This window comes from Cimex lectularius, unplaced genomic scaffold (genome assembly GCF_000648675.2).
Source record: "Cimex lectularius strain Harlan isolate CLEC.00 unplaced genomic scaffold, Clec_2.1 scaffold42, whole genome shotgun sequence".
Lineage (NCBI taxonomy): Eukaryota > Metazoa > Arthropoda > Insecta > Hemiptera > Cimicidae > Cimex > Cimex lectularius.
In genome coordinates this window covers 1012806-1031913 of record NW_019392754.1, presented here as the reverse complement: position 1 = coordinate 1031913, position 19108 = coordinate 1012806, and the positions used below count along the sequence as shown (strand labels likewise).

At 33.7% G+C, this 19108-nt stretch overlaps 2 protein-coding genes across 3 annotated transcripts; one reads left to right on the top strand and one right to left on the bottom strand.

Annotated features, from left to right (window-relative positions):
* Nucleotides 1–62: 62 nt before the first annotated feature.
* Nucleotides 63–4349, top strand: LOC106673877 (proteasome subunit alpha type-4). The gene is made up of 6 exons (XM_014406249.1): nt 63–224; nt 3182–3224; nt 3298–3460; nt 3528–3825; nt 3900–4023; nt 4091–4349. Exons 1-6 carry the CDS (start codon nt 222–224, stop codon nt 4234–4236), a joined length of 777 nt encoding a protein of 258 aa, XP_014261735.1. The 5' UTR covers nt 63–221; the 3' UTR covers nt 4237–4349.
* Nucleotides 4350–6599: 2250 nt separating this feature from the next.
* LOC106673855 (glutamic acid-rich protein-like) lies at nt 6600–19095 on the bottom strand. Of its 2 annotated transcripts, none has more exons than XM_014406201.2 (12): nt 18940–19095; nt 18773–18802; nt 15379–15587; nt 15149–15312; nt 11550–11893; nt 8472–8544; nt 8155–8409; nt 7734–8090; nt 7560–7661; nt 7380–7500; nt 7001–7311; nt 6600–6943 (listed from the first exon to the last, which is right to left on the bottom strand). In XM_014406201.2, exons 2-12 carry the CDS (start codon nt 18787–18789, stop codon nt 6638–6640), a joined length of 2259 nt encoding a protein of 752 aa, XP_014261687.1. In that variant the 5' UTR covers nt 18790–18802; nt 18940–19095; the 3' UTR covers nt 6600–6637. The 2 variants fall into 2 exon arrangements, with proteins under 2 accessions (XP_014261687.1, XP_014261688.1); XM_014406202.2 differs by having other exon boundaries at nt 6600–6940.
* Between the last annotated feature and the right edge of the window lie 13 nt (nt 19096–19108).

The window sequence follows — 19108 nt, the reverse complement described above, 5'->3', positions numbered from 1 at the left end:
AACGACATTTTCGTTATATCCGATAAAGACAGTTTAGAAGGAATTTTCCGTAAAGGTGACAAGAGGAAAAAACTGAGAATTGGTCAGTCACCGGTGGAGTGAAGACTCTCCGTCGCCTAAACTTGCTTTGTAACCACACTAAATCCGAAACTCATCCCCACAGGTACCAGGTCGAGTTTACCGGTTCTTGTTCCCCAAATAACAATTTATTTATATTAATCATGGTAAGTGTATTTTAAATATTTATTATTTACTCTTTATATATCGAGTTTACATTAACATTGCTAATGGAAAAAACAAAACTGGTTTTTCTTGTATCGTTCATTTTTCGCATTTATCAATTTCCCATAAAAATCACTACCTTTTTTTTCTAAATGAATGTATTAACATAACTCTGAACATGGGTGATGTTCTTGTTTCAAATCTTAACCAAGTTTAATCACTATTTTCACAACCCTAACCATACTAGGTTCAATACAGTTTTAATCACTTTTACTTTCATCGGATAAAACTAAATATTTATCAGTTTCAGCATGGTAATTTCTTGGTGGTTTTAGTTTGTTCTGTGTTTCAGCATTTCGCCATATTTGTAGTGTTTGACAGACCAAAATGGAGAGGACAGGCAAACCAAAAAGACCTCATATGTCCAGTGTTTATAAGACCTCAAGGAGAAATCTCACAATAAATATTTTGAAAGATTTCTTATTGGGGTCTGTGCTTAATGAACCCATAGTTTAGTCATTTTCGCTCATTTTTGTCCGTCAACCATGATTTAGTATTTTGCCATCTTCAGACATTCTTGGTATTTTCCAGTGTTTGACAGATCAAAACGGAGAGGATAGGCAAACCATAAAGACCTCAAGTGTCCACTGTTTATAACACCTCGAGGAGAAATGTCAAAATAAGAATTTTAAGATTTCTTATTGGAGTCTGTGCTTAATTAACATGTAGTTTGGTCGTTTTCACTCATTTTTGTCTGTCAACCATGATATAGTTAAGTGTTTTGCCATCTTCAGAGGTTCTTGGTATTTCTAGCGTTGACAGACCAAAACAAAGAGGACAGGCAAACCAGAAAAGACCTCAAGTGTCTAAAACAAACCTCAAGGAGAAATCTTACGATAAATATTGAAAGATTTCTTACTGGGGTCTGTGCTTAATAAATCCATAGTTTGGTCATTTACACTCATTTTTGTCTGTCAGCCATGTTTTAGCACTTTTCCATCTTCAGAGGTTCTTGGTATTTTGCACGTCTGACAGGCCGAAACTGTGAGATCAGGCAAACCAAAACGATCTCAAGTATCCAATGTTTATTACACCTCAGACCTCGAGGAGAAACCTTACCATAAATAATTTGAAAGATTTCTTGTTGGGGGGGGTCTATGCTTAATGAACATGAAGTTTGGTCATGTCTGCTCGTTTTGGTCTGTCAAGCATGTTTTACCATTTTGCCATCTTCAGAGGTTCTTGTTATTTTGCAGAGTCTGACAGGCCAATACTGTGAGATCAGGCAAACCAAAAAGATCTCAAGTATATAATATTTATAACACTTCAAAGAGAAATCTTACAATACCTGTTTGGTAAGATTTCTTATTGGGGTCTGTGCTTAATGAACATAAGTTTGGTAAAGTTTGGTCGTTTATGATCTTTAGATATTTCATACACCTTTTTTGTTTTTCCATCTTCGGATGATCTGTGGTGTTGTACAGCATCCAACAGACTAAAACAGTGAGGCTAGGTGGACTGAAATACCTTTTTATAACACCTCAGAACTTGAGAAAGAATCCCAGAATAAGTATTTTGACCAATTTCTTATTTGGGTCTGTGCTTGATAAACCTGTATTTTGGTTGTAATGATAATTTTGATGTCAGGTATATTTTAGCATATTGCCATCTTCAGAGGTTTTATGATATTATGCAGAATCTGGCAGACCAAAAACTGTGGGGGCAGGAAATAATCTGAAAGCGCCAAATTATGTGTTTATAATACAACAGACCTCAAGAAGAAACCATTTTGTAAGATTTCTTATTGGGGTCTTTGCTTGATAAACTTGTTTGGTCATTTCCGAACAATCTGGTCTATCAAGACATTATTAAAAAATTTGCCATCTTCAGTGGTTGTGTAGTATTTTGCAGCGTCTGACAGACCAAACAGTGAGGATTGGCAGACGAAAATGATCTGAAGTGGCCAAACTTCATGTTTTATTTTTTTTTTTCTTTAAAATTATTTATTTTTTAATGGAGATTTTTTTTAAATGTCCGTTTATAAATTTGTTGGTTTGAAATGTAGGGCTGCAGAGTTCTAACCGAGTCCGTTACCTATTAATGTCCTATCAATGCCATTGTGACCACCAATGACAGCTGAGATCTTAAGAAGAAATACCACAATAAGTATTTTGTAAGATTTCTCCTTGGTGTCTGCTTGATAAACCCTTGATCATTTTGGTTTTCCTCTCCTTGCTGTTTTGGTGTCAGACAGGATTCAGCATTTTGCCATCTTCATTGATCGTCTCATAATGTTATAAATTATAATTATTGTAAGGATAAAATTATGTCCTTACCATCTTTTTTACATTATCCCTCCTTTTTTCCATGTTGGAATTAATTTTTTTTTAAATTTGTTTGAATATATGAAGGTTCAGATATAGTCTAAATTATATTTGCACATATTATTCTCGATGATTGAGGCTTAATGCACCTGCATTTTGTATTTTTGATCATTTTAGTCTGTGTATTGGTGAAGATGGTGAAAAGCTGAAACATTCCTGACAGGCCAAAATTCAAACATAGGCAAGCCAAGATTACAATTACCAAATTACAGTTTTCTAAGTACATTTAGGCAGTGAAGTCCACTAGTCAAGCTAATAGGGACTTGGTTTGGACAAAACGAACAAATGTAATATGCAGCAGTAAAGATGGTAGCAAAATTTTGCAACTTTTATTGGCTGCAACATCAGACAAACAAAAAGCGTGAGGATAGGCAGGCCAGAATGATTGAAAACGGCCACACTAAACAAAAATAAATATTGTAAATAAATTCAACTGCACATCAATAGTAAACCCACTGAACCCTAATAAATTAGAGATCTAACATGATCAAATGAAACTTAACAAAATATCTAAGTGATTTATGTAGTTATGTTCCTAACTGTTAACGATTGTTGATTGTAAAAATCTATTTCAGGCTCGAAGGTATGACTCAAGAACCACAATTTTCTCTCCAGAAGGTAGTAAATCAAAAAATTTACTTTTGTTAATAATTTCATTAAATTCTTTATGCTAACCATATACAAAATTCAGGGAGATTGTACCAAGTGGAGTACGCCATGGAGGCCATTAGCCATGCTGGAACTTGTCTCGGTATTCTAGCAAATGACGGCATCATTCTTGTTGCTGAAAAAAGAAACCCAAACAAACTTCTTGATGAACTGGTCTACTCAGAAAAAATTTACAAACTCAACGAGTAAAAGATTTGTTTCCGCGTTTACAAAAAAATTTGAATAATTGTATCTTTTTTTTCCTCTCTTTAGGAACATGATTTGCAGTCTAGCTGGGATAACTGCAGATGCTAATGTGCTCACGAACGAGCTAAGGTTAATTTCCCAGAGATACCTAATTCAGTACGGTGAGACGATCCCTTGCGAACAGCTCGTCTCTTGGCTGTGTGATATAAAACAGGCATACACGCAGTACGGAGGAAAGCGTCCTTTTGGCGTCTCTGTCCTTTACATGGGATGGGACAAACACTACGGATACCAATTGTACCAGTCGGACCCTAGCGGGAACTACTCCGGATGGAAAGCGACCTGCATCGGTCACAACAGCGGCGTTAGTTTTCTGTTAATTTTAATTTTGACATTGTCAAAAAATATTGATTAAATTTTCATTTAAATTTGTCTTAGGCTGCAGTGTCAAGTTTGAAATCTGATTATAAAGAGGGCGAGATGACAGTCAATGACGCACTTGCTTTAGGCATTAAAGTGCTAAGTAAAACATTGGACACGGCTAAATTAACAGTAGATCGGGGTACGGAGTCATTATTAACTTCGTTTATACCTTCAGCTATATTACATAATAATTTATTTTTTTCCAGTTGAGGTAGCAACACTTCAGCGTATTAAGGGGAAATGTGTAACTAGAATACTGCCAGTTCCAGAAGTCGAGAAGCTCATTGAAGCCTTTGAAAAGTCCGAAGCTGAAGCAGCAGCATTAAAAAAAGAAAAGGCTCCCAAATCTTAATAATAATAATATAATAAAAAAACAATAATTTAAGAAAATTTTATATTTGCATACCTCTTACATTGGAAAAGTTTGTGAAGTAATTAAAAGTTGTTTACTTATTAATTGTAAAATGTATTTTGCTCGTTCTTTCCCCTTTTACAAAATTCACAATTTGATTTATTAGCAACGATTTAATATATTACAATTAATTAAGGTTTTTAGTATAGGGAATATTCAAAAGGTGTGGTTGAGATGGGAAGTTGGTGTCCGAGTGGATCGAGGTCACGATAGCTCAAGTGGTAGAGCAGCGGCGTATCTAGCCGAAGATCGTGGGTTCGAATCCCGCTCATGCCATTGACTTTTTTATCTCAACTAAAAACCTTAATTAATTGTAATATATTAATTGGTCAAGCGAACCACAAAATTAGTGAATTTAAGTAATTAGAGTGGTTCACGTGTCTCAAATATTGTAAGATTTTAAATTAATTAGGATATTTACCTAATTACGGCTGTCCAGGACACAAATTCTGCCTACAAAATAACGTGGAACTTGAGGATTTAAAATATACATTAATGGAAAAAATTACGCACCGCCTTTAAATATTAATTTATTTAGTTTTATTGATATTTTACATACCAATTTAAACGCTTTTGCAATCCTTGGAAAAGATTTCTGATAAAATTCTGACGAATTCTTTTCTATTCTTTTTGGGTGATAGGATCTGGGTTTTGGCGTCACTTAAGTTGGTCCTAAATGTGTTCAATTTGGTTCAAATCTGGACTTCGAGCGGAACAGATCAAGCACTCAATCAGGTAGTCATCTAGAATACATGTTCTACGGCTCCTGTACTGGCAAGAATCCCTGATGGGAGTCAAATGGTACATGTTCATTTATGTCTTATAAGTATCTCTGTGAGAGATCTTCCTCCCACAACAACCAATTCGGTGCGAGCATCCAAGGAAAGGACCCACCATGGAATGCCACCTGAGAAACCATACAGCATACCATTCTCCTAAGCAGCTACTTCCCATTTGAGGACAACCATCACCTCATCTATAAAGAAAACTCGCCCGATATCTTAACGTCCAATTCACGTTCCCTGTGTGAATTGAAGTCTCACCATTTTCTGCGCTGTGGTAAGAAGATGGATGAATCTATAGTCTCTCTCATCTGTAGTCCTAGGTCGACCCTGTCCTGTCCTTTGAGTGTGAAGCCCCCTTTAACTTTAAATTTATTTGAGATTTGTATTTTTTTATTTACGTTTCATATAAAAGACTGTGCTAAACTTATCTTGTGTTGTGGAGACTTAGCCGGGACTGAGAAACTTATGGCATGACGACGTTTCGGGGTGAGCTGACCAGCTGTCAAGTTTTTTAGTGTGCATCAGTGTTTCGTTCTGTGAAAACGCACTTTTCTCGATTATGAAAATGAACCAGAAGTGCATTCGACTTATACGAATATATCAAAGCTACTGATTTTTGTGGGATGCTAAAAATAAAAAACCTGTGACCAGATATTCAGTCTTCAGAAGTCCTCTGGGTAAAGTTTCTAATTCATAGATGGGTTCTACTGATTTGCTCCATCCGCGTATTCTCCGTTTTTCTTTTTAACATAAATTATCGCTATGATAGCAAACGCTGGTGCAGCAGTTATAATCGCGCAAACTGACGGCTCACTGTTTCGTCTCTAGGGTGCAAAATGTTTCGCCTCGTGGAAATGGTTAACCCGAGATGGCGTTTCACAAGTAATTCTCGCGTTTAGTTGTGCGATTTTTTTCACTGGAAACGCAGCTCTATGTATTCAACGTTTTTATTCATATATTATTTATATAAAACTACAAAACTTTTGTCATTTTTGTTTGTGAAAATATAAAAATTTGTTGCAGGAATACGATGAATTTGTAAAATATTTATACTAGCCTTTCATTTCAGGAAAATCATAGTTTAATTCAAAAATCTTGAAAGAAAAGTCCTGTGGAAGATAAATAATTTTTCAAGAAATCCTGTAAAACCTGAAAATATCTATGCCAATAAAAAAAGGTTGAGACAGCTATACAGTTATTTTGCAAAGAGGGAATAAGTGTCCGCCACAGGTAAAGAACGGCCGAGCGTCCTCTGTGCTGAACTGTTAAATTACGGAAATATGAAATAAAGATAGCAGTAATACTAATTGTTTATTTAAATATATTTGTTATAGTCATTTGAAAGTAAAACTACATTTCCTTAAAATAAAAAGTAGTGATACTAACTTCTTGCAAATGACATTACTTTCACATACATATAACAGATAAAGTACAGATTGTGTGATAAAACAGCACAGATAAAACACACATTACTAAAAAACAATTTATATGTATAGATTACAAATGATTAAAAAAAAGTATAGCTTGACTGAACAATAATCGTAAAAGGATAAAAATTATTTTCCGACTTCGACTTCGTTCTTTTCATTTGAGGACAAGACTCCGTTGGCGGTGCCTGATTTCGTTGGAGAATCGACGGCTGTTTTGTCCAAAGTGTCACTCTGTTTGAAACGGTCGTAGCGTTCTCCTTCTTGTCTAGAATCATCCTCGTCTTCATTCTGTTCTTCGTTTTCTTGTAGAAGATCTGATAGATCTTTGTCTACTTCCGACCAAATCTTATCTTCTGAATCTTCGTCTTTTTTCTTTTCGTCATTCTCTTCTGGTTTCATTTCAGTTTTGGAATCTCCACCATCTTCCTTCTTCTGAAAAAAAATACATTTATCAAAAACATACTTTTTACTTTTTTTAAATTGTTTTACCTTTAACTGTTCTTTTTCTTTTTCATGTTCCTTGTGTAATTTCACAGCTCTCCTTCGAAGCGATTTATCATCACGGTGTCTAATGTACCTCTGCAGATGAGTCCTGGAGCGACAGTGCAACGTCAGGGTCTTTTCCCTGTCTTCAGATCTTGATAGATAAATCTTGCAAAGTTCGCAAAAGTAAACTTCAACGAGTTTACAGTGTTCAGCGCCCAATTTGATTTCTTCTTTCTTCTTCTTCTTCTTTTCGCCAGTTTTCTCAGCTCCTTCCCCATCGGCATTTTCATCATCTGTTTTCTCCCCTGAAGAAGCTGGAATTATACAATAATATATATAATACAATGACAATTGAAATATGTGGACAGTTAATAATCCAAACCGTCATCTCCAGATCCGACAGCATCCAAAACCATGAAATGGCTGGTATCGAGATCATTGAGTGTTTCCTCGTCTTCTTGACCCATTGGTGGGCGAGACAACTTTTCTGCTCTTGCCTTTCTCTATAATCACAATTTCATAACAATTTTATATTTTCTGAGCATACCAGTACCCATCCTACCTTAATATGAATAAGATCACACAGATGGATTTCGTAAGTCCAAGGAGATTTAAAGTTCATTCGACAAATTCTACAATAAGGCAGAACGAACGCTTTCATTTTCTAAAATAGTAAATTAATTATTTATTGCAGTTGGTACAATACGGGGTTAAGATCTAGTCGTTTTAAACTTGCCTTATGAGAAACTGAATTTTGATGGGCTGACTTTAGGGTTCTGTAATTCAATTTGCAAATAGTACAGAAGAAAGTCGTGAGGCGTAAATTTTTCGATTTACTCTCATTGTCGAGTGAACGCTGTTTCTCCCTTTGTTCAATTCTCATTGCAGTCAGTTTGGCACGGAGTCTGCTCGAAAGAGTCTGCATTGAGCTTGTATGCTTCTTTGTAGACAAATGTTTCGAATAGTCTTTAAAAGTTGACCCTTTGTAACCGCAATGAGGACATTTGAGATTGATAAAACTCTGCCCGACGAAGTTTGCCAACGGTTTATCACTGGTTTCACCTTCTTTTGTTGTTGCTTCAACTTTGACCTCCTGAACCAATTTAAAAAAAAAAAGTTAATGAATTAGTCACAAGTCCACCTGGATTAAATCCTACCTCGTTTTCTTTCCCGTCTTTATTTTCAACTTTTTTCTTTTTCACGGCCTTTTTCTTCCTCTTGACGTTCTTTGAAGGGGATTCACTTTCTTTATTAACCTCTACTTCTTCATTTTCTTTCTTTTCCTCTTCGCCGTCTTTACTTTCTTTCTCTTTTTCACTTCCCTCGGGTTTTTCAGCATCTTCTTCTTCTTCATCTCCGGATTCTTCCATGTCTGCTTCCTCATCTTCTCCCTCGACGTCTTCGTCGTCTTCCTGTGGATGGGGAAAAAAATCGTTAGAAATTCATTGATTTTTCGGGCACGATTAAATACTACCTTCTCAATTTCATCATCTTCGTGTTCGTCATCACTCTCTTTTTTCTTATCATCGTCATCCTTCAATCCTGATCTAATCATTAGAAACAATCGTGAAAAAAAAAAGTTTTCACATAATTTTCGTTAACTATTTGAACCAAAATAAATATCTAAGGGCTAGACGTTTAGAACTAACTGCATCGAGGTTTGATAATAAATAATCTTTTTAAAAAAATTAGGTCAAAATTTTGTATTTTGATTAAATCATCACAAATCTTAGGACTGATTATGTGAATATTTGAAATTCTGTTTCTATTATTTCTTTAATTTGCCTATTTAAAACCCAAAAGTTTTCTACAAAATAAAAATAGACTTCAACTTCGGAAAAATTATTTTTAAAACATTAAGGATTAATAGATTAGTTATGGAATTTTTTTTTTAATGCATCACAGCAATCCCATTCTGTATTTCTCAATTATCTGTATGGCTATGATCTTAGTTATTGTTTTTTAAAGAAATAATAATAATAAAATAAAAAATAAAAACTGCAAAAGTAAGTTTCTTCAATGGGAAAGCATCTCCATGTTATTTTTCTATGGGAAAAGGAATGACAAAATTTAAATATTCTGTTAATTTCGTAGCACTTGATAATAAATTAAGCCTCAATATGTCTACATATTTATTTTACTGTCCATAATTCCTTCGATAAATACTAAGTTACTGGTTCCATTAGGAGACACCCTCATACCATAACAGAGCCACCGATGTGCTTTACAATTCCTCGAGTATTTTCATCTCGAATTCTTCTCAACACTTGTATAGTAGTACCATTGGTACCACGGAGGTTAATTTTTTTAATTTTTTTTTTCATGCATGAAAATATATCATCCCAGAAATAATTCGGCCCAGAAACATCGTTTTACAATTTGGCAGACCGAAAAATGGCTGTTTTTCATTTTTGAAAATTCGATTTACATAGTACACAGCAAATAGTCTCTGGGATTACAAAGTTTCCTGTAGACAAATGGACTGCTGCGATTTTGGTAGCGCTAATAAACAGATTCTTTTTATCGTCCACTTCCCATTCCAATTTGGTCTTCCTCTCTATGATATCCGTATAACACCATGGGTCTTAGACAAGATTTCCTTATCTAAACTTTTTTTTTTTAATGTCATTCCTTTTTCCTGAACAAAAACAACAGGGGGAAATTTTACCATTGAAGAAATGTTGTAGTTCTGTGACTTTTTTAACAAACTAACAGCATGGCTGCATGGATAAACAAAAAAATACAGACTGGGATTATTGTGATAAATATTTTAAAAACTATATGAAAATCATAAAACAAACTTCGATTAATTTGTTGATTGGATCCACATTTACTTTTCAATAACTAATAATTAATTCTAATTGTTTTAAAAAATAAATTTCTGAAGTTGAACTTGTGATAAGGTCATTTTTTTAAATATAACACATAATAAAAAATAAAAAAATTACATAGGCCTAATAGTGAAACGTAATATTTTAAAGAAAAAAATGCAACACGATTTCCGATTATTTAGTGAGACACGTAATATAGTAAACAATTTCAAATTCAAGCTAGTTTTATGTTAATTCTTTGATTGCCAGTTGTTTCAATTTGCAGACCTAATACATAGAACAGTTTCTGGACTATTATCACATATGTAAATTACAGTTATAAATAAGGAGTGGATTTTTATGTATTAAAAAAGCAATATATGTGCATAAATGTTCTAATTTTTGACAAAAAATTTACTCATTTTTATTTAAAATGTATTCATAAGGGGATATAATAACAGATTAATCGTGGTAGAAAAGTAGTCGATACATCCAACACTTTAAAGAGACATTTTAAAATAACAAAATTGAAACTTATTTCATTTTTTGAAATTATTGGGAATGATATATTTCAAATTTTCGAAATTGAAACGGCAATAATCAGGGCTTAAAATGGATTTGGATCGGCTAAAGGAGCCATTCATCTATCGGATTTTATCACAGAAAATTTAAAATTTATTTTGGGCTTAAATTAATTTCTGACATTGAATTTATGCTTTGATTCCCTTTCAAGATGTCAGAAATATTATTTAGCTCTTTGAACCCAGGACTTTTAAGCAGCACATGTTCCACCCTCTTACTCATTTTATTGCTTAATTATCCTCCAGCTGTTTCTAGTTTTTTGAAAGTTGATTTAATAACTCTTTTTTTAATCAAATATATAATGGTATTAGAAAGTATACTCAAATAAATGCCAAATTGTAGATAAGCGTATTTTTTGTATATATTTGTGATAAAATTATATTTGTAAAAACAATTTAATTTACCCCAAAATATGTAAAAATGTGTAACATTAACATGTTTTAAATTGCATCAAAATGTCATAAAGCATTAATAATAATAATATACATAAAATCTGTAAACACATACAAATCTGCTCCTTACTTATAAGTATACTAATAGAAAAGATGTAGCATTAAAATTTAGGTAAAATGATGCTCTAAAAGCAGATAATTACAGTTAATCCTACACGTTAGCCCCGTTATGAAAAGCAAAAGTTGTTAAATAGCCATAAACAAAATCCATAAAATGTTGATAAATTCATATTCAGGTCATTAACTTTATCCAAAAGCAAGGATGTTTGAGGTAATTCACCTCAAATCTCCAAGAAAGGAGCCGCTGTTTTCTTGTCTGTTTATATCCAGTTTAATTTTTTGTTTAATTTTTTTTTTAAACTCAATATCAGAAGATCTCAATTTCGTAATGTTCACAATGAATTATGAAGAGGGAAATACTTCGCTTATAAATCAGTTGTTTAAAGTTTCATAAAATTCTGAGGACAATAAAGTTCATCATACCTCGTTGTGCAATCAATTAGAATAGATTATTACACTTTAGTTTTGTTTTAGCGACTGGGATGAAGTATGTTATGACGAATGAAGTATTAAAAATAATTCTTATCTGAATTGCCACTAACTACCTTTTTTGTTCGATCACCATAAAACAGCATATCATTTTTTGAATATTTATTATCATATGCATATCTGGTCTTTTCAAGGTTTGTGGCTAATATGGTTTATTACCTCTTCAGTCTGTAGTGCTTCAGTCGGCGATAGTATTCTCGTGATCTAGAAGAAATCCTTTTCCGTATGCCATAAGATTCCACCAATTTCTTCCTAGTCAAAAACGACCCTGTGCCAGATCTGAATCCTCTGCGGACAACCCCTCTTACGGATCTTCCTCTGAAAGATCCTCTGGCCGTGTGAGAGGGCTTTCGGAAAGTGTAGTCATTAGGCCTTGTTTCTCTTACTTCACGGTAGCTCCCTTTTTCTGACAGGTAGCTACCCCCAGGGGCTCCTTTATCATAGAAGCCTCTTCCAGAATAATCGTTCGATGAGAAGCTCCTCTCATGTGATCTCCGAGAGGCCTGGGGGCAGTCAAGTTCAACAAATTGTTGTTTATAAAGTTTTTTTTTTATGAAGTAAAAACTTCACGCTTCAATGTCAAATCTTTGTTTCACAAATATACAATGATTCGTGCATTTAATCATCTAAAGTCATTTTCTGTTTCTTTTTTTTAACATAAAATAACAAACAATGCACAAATCAACTTCCTTCAAATCAAAATATATCTGGTCAATTTATAGTTTTCCAACAGATACCTTGAAAAATAAGAATATTTTAGTAGTAATTATTATTCACTTATATATCATTGTATATTACAAGATGAGAATAAACACCACGTTCCACCATCATTACTCATAATATAAATAATTAACCAGTTTACAGCTTTCAGCATTCACAATAAATGCTATTTTTACTTTTTGTTAATATTTTATTTTTTAAACAAATGGACGACATAAAAAGATATACTTTTTTTCAATCGATTGATTCTTCTTTTCCTAGTTGTTAATTCTGAAAATTCAAGTAAAATCTGTTATAGTTGAAGTAATGAGATTACCTCGTTGTCTATACATTCCCTCTTTCATTTCATCAATTCGTCAGTTTCTCACCTCCGACGCCAATATGACACAACCTCAAGGCCCCTTTTTACCATCGATATTCCTCAATTTTCAAAATGAATTTTTTTTCCAACAGTTCTGAGTACAATACTGAAACATCTTTCACCCATGAGTTCAAAAATGTTCCTTTCGCTTGTCGGGTAAAGCCAACTTTTATCTACTATTATAAATTCATTCTTAAATTCTTTTTCGTAAGAATGCAAAGTGCACAAAGTATGTTTTTGTTTGTATTTTAATCCAAAGTCATTTTTTTTTATGCTCTTCTCCAATTATATTACGGTGGTAAAAATTTCCATCATGTTGTAAATCCAATCTTACCATCCGTGTAAATTAATTCTTACAATAATTTTCAAAAGCATTTTAAATCAGCTTTAAAAGATAACGCCTTTTTTTTATATATATTTCCAATGATTAAATCTCAGCGAACAAATATGTTCAAAATTTATTTTAAAAAAAGAAGAACACTTAAATTTCTCAATTCAGTCATGTAGTCCTTAATACAAAAGTTCAGTAAATATAAACTAAAAAGTTCTAAACCTTGCTGTGTCAAATGCTGAGAAAAAAAGAAAAACATTACTGCTGACCGTGTACACAAAAAGGAAATTGACTTTAGACGAAAAAATATAATCTAGCTGACCATCTTAAAATACTCTGCCAATTTTTTGTCAAAAACAAGGCCAATTATTTTCAATTAACTGTTTTTTTCCCCATCAAGTAAAGTGAAAAGTATATAAGATATTTGTTTATCCTCACTATTCACTAATTCAAATTAAAAAAACCAAGATTTAGATTATTTGAAGAAGAAAAAATTGCATTAATACATTAAATATCACTTTTGTTGAACAATGTTTAATAAAATTACGCACAGTAGTTTTTTCAGTCTACTAAAAAATAATTCAGGATTGATTTTTCTTATACAGTCGAACTTCTATAAGCAGACACCAAGCAGGAATGGGATTTTGTCCATTTATTAGATGGGGCCATCGTTAAAACGCCAAACATTGTATAGTACTGGCTGTATAACACTTTGGCTCAAATAGAAAAGATGAAGTTGAGGTGTCATCCAACACTTATAATTACTTTAAACTGTACGAAACAATGGAATTTATGGTGAATAGATTCAACAATAGAAGTATACGTCTACTGTGGCTTTAACCTGCAATGAGCATTAAGAATTTGTGTTCTTCCTCAGGACGTGGTTGAGTGGTTAGGGGACACTTATTTGACACGATAATATTCCTGGGTTCAAATCACGGTACAGCCCATGACTTTTTATTAACACATTTATTACATTACTTGACTTGTAAATACCCTCCCCTAGATACAAAAAAAAATTTTATTTTAAAAAAATCGTAAAAAAATGTCCAAAAGGTCAAATCAAAAAATATTCCCCATTATATAAAGGGCTATGATACCAATTCAATTCCAAAAATACCCCCCACACCCTACAAGCTTTCAACGAAGGGGGTTTTATCAGAGGTACAACATTCTAGAACGTCCTTAGAAGGGGAAGGGTTTAATCCCGTAAGGAAGAGTTAATTGAGAATAGTTTGAAAAAAGTATTGTGGTGGTTTTATCCCCATCGCCCACAAAACCCAATGGGTGGTTGGACTTTAGCCATACCCTCCTTTATGACAGGAATTAATTTATTTTGCTTTTTGGATGGTGTGCACACAAGTAGCCAACCTAAAGCGGCCCATAGACAGTCAATATTATTGTACAATATAGATTGCACAATAATTTGACAGTTGCCCCTTAACGTTCAATAATATTGTACAAAATTTTGTTTGTGCAATGAACTTGAATAGTTTGAAGGCGATATTGAAGTTTGTGCAATATTTTGAGCACTTGTTGACACTTCACAAACTGACTGATATTGCACAATAATGCCAACAGACGATGCAATATTTTCCAGGTTGTACAATATATTTTCAACTTTTCATCAATCATGCAATGTATTGCACAAACTTTCAATATTGTCTACACATGATCAATTAAATTGCACAACCCAAAATATTGTGCAATAATATTGATCGTCTATGGGCCGCGTAACAGTTCAGTCAACCCAATCAGACTAAATAGTCAGCTAATCAACTGGTAGTTCAATCAGTACTGTGCGGTAGTCCTAAGTGAAAATAAAAAATATTGTACTTAAACGATGTGTGTTTGTACATGACACTAATTTTCTCTTTCTCACGGTCTTGTATGACTTTGATCTTCTTTGACTTTTTTGTTAAACTTACGCATTCAAGAGAGTTGTGCAGGACATTTGTGAAATCTTAAGTTATTTTTCATTTATCTGTCCACTTACAAGAAACTTTTTAACTGAAAAATCTTTAAACATGTCCGTTTATTAGAAGCATTCTTAGTAAAGTAAATAAATAATGCTGGGAAAAATAAAATTGTCCGGTCACAAGGGAAGTCTGGTGATTAGCAGTGTCCATTTTGGGAAGTTCGACTGTATTCTACAACTGAGGATAAAATGAAAACTTCAGCTTGTAATTTTGGATTTTTTGAATCTAAAAACCTCTAAGACATCTACTTTAATCATAAAAGTGACTATAAACCGAATAACAACTTTCAATGCTGAATATCGCCAGTTAAATCTCAATTTGATAAATACTTGAAACATTGAAAATGTTATTTTTTTATTGTACGTACCAATCCGTAAGAACCTGAGGTGCTGTCTGTCCTCATCCTCTTCCTTGGAGGCTCTGGCGAGCCGCGAGAGAAACGTCCCCCGTACCCTATGTTCTCGACAGTTTGATTTGAATAACGGTAGTCATCCCTCGCCCTGCCAGAATACCGATCGACAGATCCCGGGCCTGACGATTGATAAAATTAATAAGCATCGGGTTAAATGAACGTTTCAATAATTTTAATCTATTTACTTATATAGGATTTCGATCTTGAGTCAAACGACGATGGCATAGAGTCGTAATATTTTGCCCCTCCGGTACCACCTCCTCGCCCACCCGGACTGCCGTAAGAACGATTTCCTCCTCTCCACCCGGTTCCTTCATTTCCACGGTTTCCCCTGTAACTGGAACTTCCACCTCGGTAACCGCCACCAGATGCACCTCGGCCTCCAAACCCTGACCTGAAAAGAAATTTAAGCAAAAATCAAATCAATCACATTTTTTTTTTTTTTTTTTTTTTAAAGAGAGAGAGAGGGAGTTACACATAAACGCTCAGTTGTTAGTTTTCCATGTGTGATATCCTGTCTGTTCAATTAACTTGAGTAACTGTAGAAAAGTCTCACCTCAGAGTAAGACAGTGCAGATAAAACATTCTCTAATAGATAGAAATGATGAATGGTGAAGTGAGTGCGGTGTTCAATCCTTTTAAAAAGATAGTTCCTACTCACAGTATTTTTTTTTTTTTAAAGATCCAGATTTCAAGCTTTTAGCTCAACATCAGGTTGAAGGAGTTCTACAACCAGTCTCTCGACATGAATTGCAAAAGTGAACCCGCCAATAAGACCAATTGAAACATAGTATAAATAATAAATGACTGGCAAGTTAATAGAGTAAAAAAGGGATGTGAGTGAATTATTTATTAGCATGATTGTACTTATTAGCGCGAATGTGTGAGCAGGTCGATAGCGGAATATCAAATACCTCATCAACCATCAATTAGGTTAGCTGTATAATATGAGCAAAGGGTGTTGGAAGGATATCAAGTACTCCACCATCATAAGAGCGCTTGTAGATGTCCATTTTTTCATCAGACAGCGGGCCATGTGTTTTACTGGACTTACAAAGTTGTATAGCTGTAATGGTAGTGTGTACATCGATCAGGCAATTATTTACTGCTGGGTTTCGTCGGGCCTCCCTTGGTGTGACAGACACCAATCAGGCATTAAGATAGTATGATCAACTGTATTGTTGTGTATATACGCTACCGGACGTGTCACACATCTTCTGCAAATTGCTTGCCTCCCTGTTTTTTAAATGATCATATATCATCATAACTAAAAGTTTACATGGTTTTTTTTTCTGCATCCGAAAGTCAAGTGTGGAACACACCTAACATAACACAACACGATGTAACCTGGAGCCACCCAACGCAAATTCAATGGCCAATTTTTTCATACAATTGTATTACCCTTGTGCACATCTACCCGTCACCACGCAACGCTGCCTGCTCTATGCTACCCGAGTTCCCCACATTCCAGATTACCACTCATAGCAGACAGTTGAAGACAAAAGAATTGGACACTCATATTTTTATTTCAAACTTTATGTACTTTTGTCATTATATTAATTACAATGTAAACCCGATTAAATGGGATCAAAAATTCATGAGTTTTTATAAAAATTATTTAATTATGATGGTTTGACAGAATTATCAAAACACTGGAATACCATTTATTCATATAATGAATTTAACTAATAATTTATTACATGGGTTTGCACATAACATTTAACTAACGATTAATTACACCGTTTGGTTCCTAAAATTTAACTAATGATTTATTACACGGTTTTGCACATAAAATTTAACTAACAATTTATTACATGATTTTTCTCATAAAATTTAACCAATGATTTATTACACGGTTTTGCTCATAATTAACTAATGATTTAATATACGGTTTTGATAATAAAATTGAATTAACAATTTATTACATGTTTTGCTCATAAAATTTAATTAACGATTTATTACATGGTTTTGCTCATAATTAACTAATGATTTAATATACAGTTTTGATAACAAAATTGAATTAACAATTTATTATACATGTTTTGCTCATAAAATTTAATCAACGATTTATTACGTGGTTTTGCTCATAAAATTTAACTAACGATTCATTACACAGTTTTGCTCATAAAATTTAATTAACGATTTATTACGTGGTTTTGATCATAAAATTTAACTAACAATTTATTACACCGTTTTGCTCATAAAATTTAACTAATGATTTATTACATGTTTTGCTCATAAAATTTAACTAATGATTTATTACACGGTTTTGCTCATAAAATTTATCTAATGATTTATTATGCGGTTTTGATCATAAAATTGAATTAACAATTTATTACATGGTTTTGCTCATAAAATTTAATTAACGATTTATTACATGGTTTGCTCATAAAATTTAACTTAAGATTTATACACGGTTTTGATCATAAAATTGAATTAACAATTTATTACATGGTTTTGTTCATAAAATTTAATTAACGGTCTATACAGTTTTGCTCATAAAATTTAACTAATGATTTATTACATGTTTTACTCATAAAAATTTAACTAATGATTTATTATGCGGTTTAGCAAATAAAATTTAACTAACGATTTAGTGCACTGTTTTGCTCCTAAAATTTAACTAATGATTTATTACACGTTTTGCTCATAAAATTTAACTATTGATTTGCTCAAAATAATGCATGAAGAAAGAGGTGGTTGTGATACATTCGAGAATGTGGCACACGCATGACGTCGAACAGATGTGCACACCCTACCAAAACGAGACGCATTGAGTAGCATCGGATCACATCGCGTTGCATCAGATGTGTTCCTCCCTTTTTTCATAAAATTTTATTTCATCTTTTTCTAACTTCTCCCAAAAGAGAATAAAACGTGTAACATCCTTCACTTTTTTTAGAAATCGTGAGATGCGGTCACGATTTCTAAATAAATATCGACTAACGGTCACTAATCACCACACATTCTTCACTTTCCAATAATAAAGAATTTACCCATACATTATACACACATATGTAATCTTCTTGACTACCAACTCAAAACTTAGCCAGGGAGAAGTCGAACCTACAGTCCAACTGGTAGGAAATCTTATATGTCTACAAAGATATCCATTTGTTGTGGGTCCGTTGTCCGATGAAAAAAAGAAAAAAGAAGAGGTTTACAAGTGCTCTAATTGTATGAATGGGTTTGGAACTGCAAGCATTGAGTGTTGAATTGACCTAGCTGTTGACCGCAGCTCCCATCCCTCGTTGGCCGGAAGGGTAAGACCGAGGTCTGACCCCGTACTGCAAACACCTGGGGTGGGTGATTCTCGAGTCTACCCGCAATTTACTGTAAATGCCAAAAGTGTGCCAAGAATTGTCGAAGGACTAGAAAACGCAAATAGGCTCCAGACAGCACATGTTATATGTATATGTTGAACATGTGCGGGTTTCAGAGTGTATAAATCCAAAACCAATACAGTAAAAAAAAAAACTTCCTAACATGATTTGCCAGCATTTCGTCTCTTCAGAAAAGGGTCCCTGAAGTACTCAATTTAACCTAAGCAATAATCTAGAAAAGTGAAAAATATCTTACCCTTTGTAGTAGCTCATAGTAGAATATGATCTGAAACACAAAAAATTGGATTGTTGAAAATTGGTTATATAATCCGGATTGGCCATTTATAGGGGGAATTTACGCCGGAACGAGCGAGCCCGGTGGCGATGGATGGAAAATGAGTAAATATACGGAAAAATACTCACTTTTCTTTAAGAAAACCGCCTGCACTACGAAATCAAACGACGCCGTTGACGCCAAAGTTAAATTCACCAAAATTGGTCAAGAAAAGGCGTATAAAATAAGTCGAGCGGCGTGACGCGCACCGGACGAAGTCACATTCAGCGTTCGCCGGCTGAACCGAGAACTAACCAC